Raw genomic sequence first — 3,918 nt, forward strand, 5'->3', positions numbered from 1 at the left:
AGGCTGGTCTTGAACTTCTGAGCTCAAGTGATCAGCCTTGCTTTTGTCTCTCAAAGTGCTGAGATTACAGGTGTGAGCCACCATGACCAGCCCAACTATTTTTCTTGTCTGGCACTATTGATTAATTTTGTTAACTTTCAATATTTTTCTTCATTCTATTAGTACTGAGGAGGAATTGTCAGTGGCCTGAATTCATTCTATTATCCTTCTCCAGTAGTTCTGTCTGGAGGGTATGTCAATATATAAATTAATATATTTATCACAAGTAATTATGGCAATAACATCTTAAGTTATTTTAATTATTCAATAAATAGTTAAATCTAGGAATGACTGTAGTTAATAGATACTAAACCACTCGCTTCAGTCATTTGTTAGTAGGCAGCATACCTAGTACTAAGCTACAAGTCTTTTGATTTGACATCAAATCCAACATACCTTTTACTATTACTTTTTGCTTTTCTGTTGGAATTTATGTTTCACTAAAAATATATTATAGCTCCATCATGTATTTATCTGACTAAATTCCACTTTGGATCTTCTTTCTTATTGCAGCTCAAAGGATGAGACTTATGAAAGAGGTTCGAGGCAGAAATCAAACAGAAGTGACAGAATTTCTCCTCTTAGGACTTTCTGACAATCCAGATCTACAAGGGGTCCTCTTTGCATTATTTCTGTTAATCTATATGGCAACCATGGTGGGCAATTTGGGGATGATTGTATTGATTAAGATTGATGTCTGTCTCCACACTCCCATGTACTTCTTTCTCAGTAGCCTCTCTTTTGTGGATGCTTTTTTTTTTTTTTTTTTTTAAATTTATTTATTATTATTAAACTTTAAGTTGTAGGGTACATGTGCACAACGTGCAGGTTTGCTACATATGTATACCTGTGCCATGTTGGTGTGCTGCACCCATCAACTCGTCATTTACATCAGGTATAACTCCCAATGCAATCCCTCCCCCCTCCCCCCTCCCCATGATAGGCCCCGGTGTGTGATGTTCCCCTTCCCGAGTCCAAGTGATCTCATTGTTCAGTTCCCGCCTATGAGTGAGAACATGCGGTGTTTGGTTTTCTGTTCTTGTGATAGTTTGCTAAGAATGGTGGTTTCCAGCTGCATCCATGTCCCTACAAAGGACACAAACTCATCCTTTTTTATGGCTGCATAGTATTCCATGGTGTATATGTGCCACATTTTCTTAATCCAGTCTGTCACTGATGGACATTTAGGTTGATTCCAAGTCTTTGCTATTGTGAATAGTGCTGCAATAAACATACGTGTGCATGTGTCTTTATAGCAGCATAATTTATAATCCTTTGGGTATATACCCAGTAATGGGATGGCTGGGTCATATGGTACATCTAGTTCTAGATCCTTAAGGAATCGCCATACTGTTTTCCATAATGGTTGAACTAGTTTACAATCCCACCAACAGTGTAAAAGTGTTCCTATTTCTCCACATCCTCTCCAGCACCTGTTGTTTCCTGACTTTTTAATGATCGCCATTCTAACTGGTGTGAGATGGTATCTCATTGTGGTTTTGATTTGCATTTCTCTGATGGCCAGTGATGATGAGCATTTTTTCATGTGTCTGTTGGCTGTATGAATGTCTTCTTTTGAGAACTGTCTGTTCATATCCTTTGCCCACTTTTTGATGGGGTTGTTTTTTCTTGTAAATTTGTTTGAGTTCTTTGTAGGTTGTGGATATTAGCCCTTTGTCAGATGAGTAGATTGCAAAAATTTTCTCCCATTCTGTAGGTTGCCTGTTCACTCTGATGGTAGTTTCTTTTGCTGTGCAGAAGCTCTTTAGTTTAATGAGATCCCATTTGTCAATTTTGGCTTTTGCTGCCGTTGCTTTTGGTGTTTTAGACATGAAGTCTTTGCCCATGCCTATGTCCTGAATGGTACTACCTAGGTTTTCCTCTAGGATTTTTATGGTATTAGGTCTAACATTTAAGTCTCTAATCCATCTTGAATTAATTTTCGTATAAGGAGTAAGGAAAGGATCCAGTTTCAGCTTTCTACTTATGGCTAGCCGATTTTCCCAGCACCATTTATTAAATAGGGAATCCTTTCCCCATTTCTTGTTTCTCTCAGGTTTGTCAAAGATCAGATGGCTGTAGATATGTGGTATTATTTCTGAGGACTCTGTTCTGTTCCATTGGTCTATATCTCTGTTTTGGTACCAGTACCATGCTGTTTTGGTTACTGTAGCCTTGTAGTATAGTTTGAAGTCAGGTAGCGTGATGCCTCCAGCTTTGTTCTTTTGACTTAGGATTGTCTTGGAGATGTGGATGCCTCTTACTCTTCTTCCGTCACTCCCAAGATGCTGGTGAACCTCATGGCTGAAAATAAGGCCATTTCTTTTAATGAATGTGCTGCCCAGTTCTACTTCTTTGGCTCCTTCCTGGAGACTGAGTGCTTCCTGTTGGCGATGATGGCATACGACCGCTACGCAGCCATTTGGAATCCCCTGCTCTACCCAGTACTCATGTCTGGGAGAATTTGCTTTTGGCTAATAGCTACCTCCTTCCTAGCAGGTTTTGGAAATGCAGCCATACACACAGGGATGACTTTTAGATTGTCCTTTTGTGACTCTAATAGGATCAACCATTTCTACTGTGATACCCCACTGCTGCTCAAACTCTCTTGCTCTGATACCCATGGTCAATGGCATTGTGATCATGGCTTTCTCAAGTTTTAATGTCATCTGCTGTGTTATGATTGTCCTCATTTCCTACCTGTGTATCTTCATTGCCATCTTGAAGATGCCTTCGTTAGAGGGCAGGCACAAAGCCTTCTCCACCTGTGCCTCTCACCTCATGGCTGTCACCATATTCTTTGGAACAATCCTCTTCATGTACTTGCGTCCTACATCTAGCTACTCAATGGAGCAGGACAAGGTTGTCTCTGTCTTTTATACAGTAATAATCCCTATGGTAAATCCCCTCATCTATAGTTTAAAAAATAAGGATGTAAAAAACGCCCTAAAGAAGATCTTACAGAAACACATCTTATAAAGCCATGTCACGCATCATTTGTTATGAAGAAGAAAACACATTTTCATGTTAATTGTATTCTCTGATTGTTTAAGCTGTTTCTCTGTGTTAAAGTAGATAATTTAAGATGAAGTATACTTTTTAATACCCTAGTATCATACACACACACACACACACACACACACACACACACACACAGAGAGACTCCATCTCAAAAATAAATAAATAAATAAATAAATAAAATATTCGTTAGAGACCACAAAGGAAGAACTATTTCCTCCTAACCACCTGAAGAGCCCTCTCATGTCATATCCCAATAACTTCCACTTTCAATTGTTAACTAAGGCTTCTCTCAAACACATCCGAAACTGTATCAGAACTTGCATTCTCCTTCATATTTATTTTTATTCTGGTTCATCTGCTATCATATTTATCCCTTAATTTTTCTCTTAAATCACTGCTCTAAGGACATTTGTACTTTATCATTATTCATCACTGTCTTATGTCTGCATTTCACTCATTGCCCAGTTGAGATTCCACGGTCTATCACATAATGATGCGCTATCAGTTATGTTCAATTCCATGGTTCCACCCTCCCTCCACTTTGCTCATCTGTCTAAATACCCATTTAATTAAATTTAGTTGTTTCTTCTATGTGTCCCCCATTTAAACTGCTTAATACAATTAGAGAGAATTCATCATCACTTTACTCTGTGTTACTGAACTTTCCTCATACTTCGTCCTGTGGGCGGAGGGCGGAGTGGGGGAAGATATGATCATCCTCACCTTACCACCTCTAAATCTTTATAAATGCTCTCTTTCTCCCCTCATGTCATTATGGATAATGTATCTCTGCTTCTACCTAAGACCAGCTCTTTCATGTCTTTGGACTTTTCCACGGAACTTACTTCTGAAATTATA

The 3,918-nt window shown here is 38.8% G+C and overlaps 1 protein-coding gene across 1 annotated transcript; it reads left to right on the plus strand.

Moving 5' to 3' along the window:
• The first annotated feature begins 560 nt into the window (after window positions 1-560).
• OR5AP2 (olfactory receptor family 5 subfamily AP member 2) lies at window positions 561-3,018 on the plus strand. The gene is given in 3 exon segments (XM_073022940.1): window positions 561-782; window positions 2,274-2,663; window positions 2,665-3,018. Coding segments are annotated over 3 exon segments (966 nt in total).
• Window positions 3,019-3,918: the final 900 nt, after the last annotated feature.

Source organism: Chlorocebus sabaeus, chromosome 1 (assembly GCF_047675955.1).
Source record: "Chlorocebus sabaeus isolate Y175 chromosome 1, mChlSab1.0.hap1, whole genome shotgun sequence".
Taxonomy (NCBI): domain Eukaryota; kingdom Metazoa; phylum Chordata; class Mammalia; order Primates; family Cercopithecidae; genus Chlorocebus; species Chlorocebus sabaeus.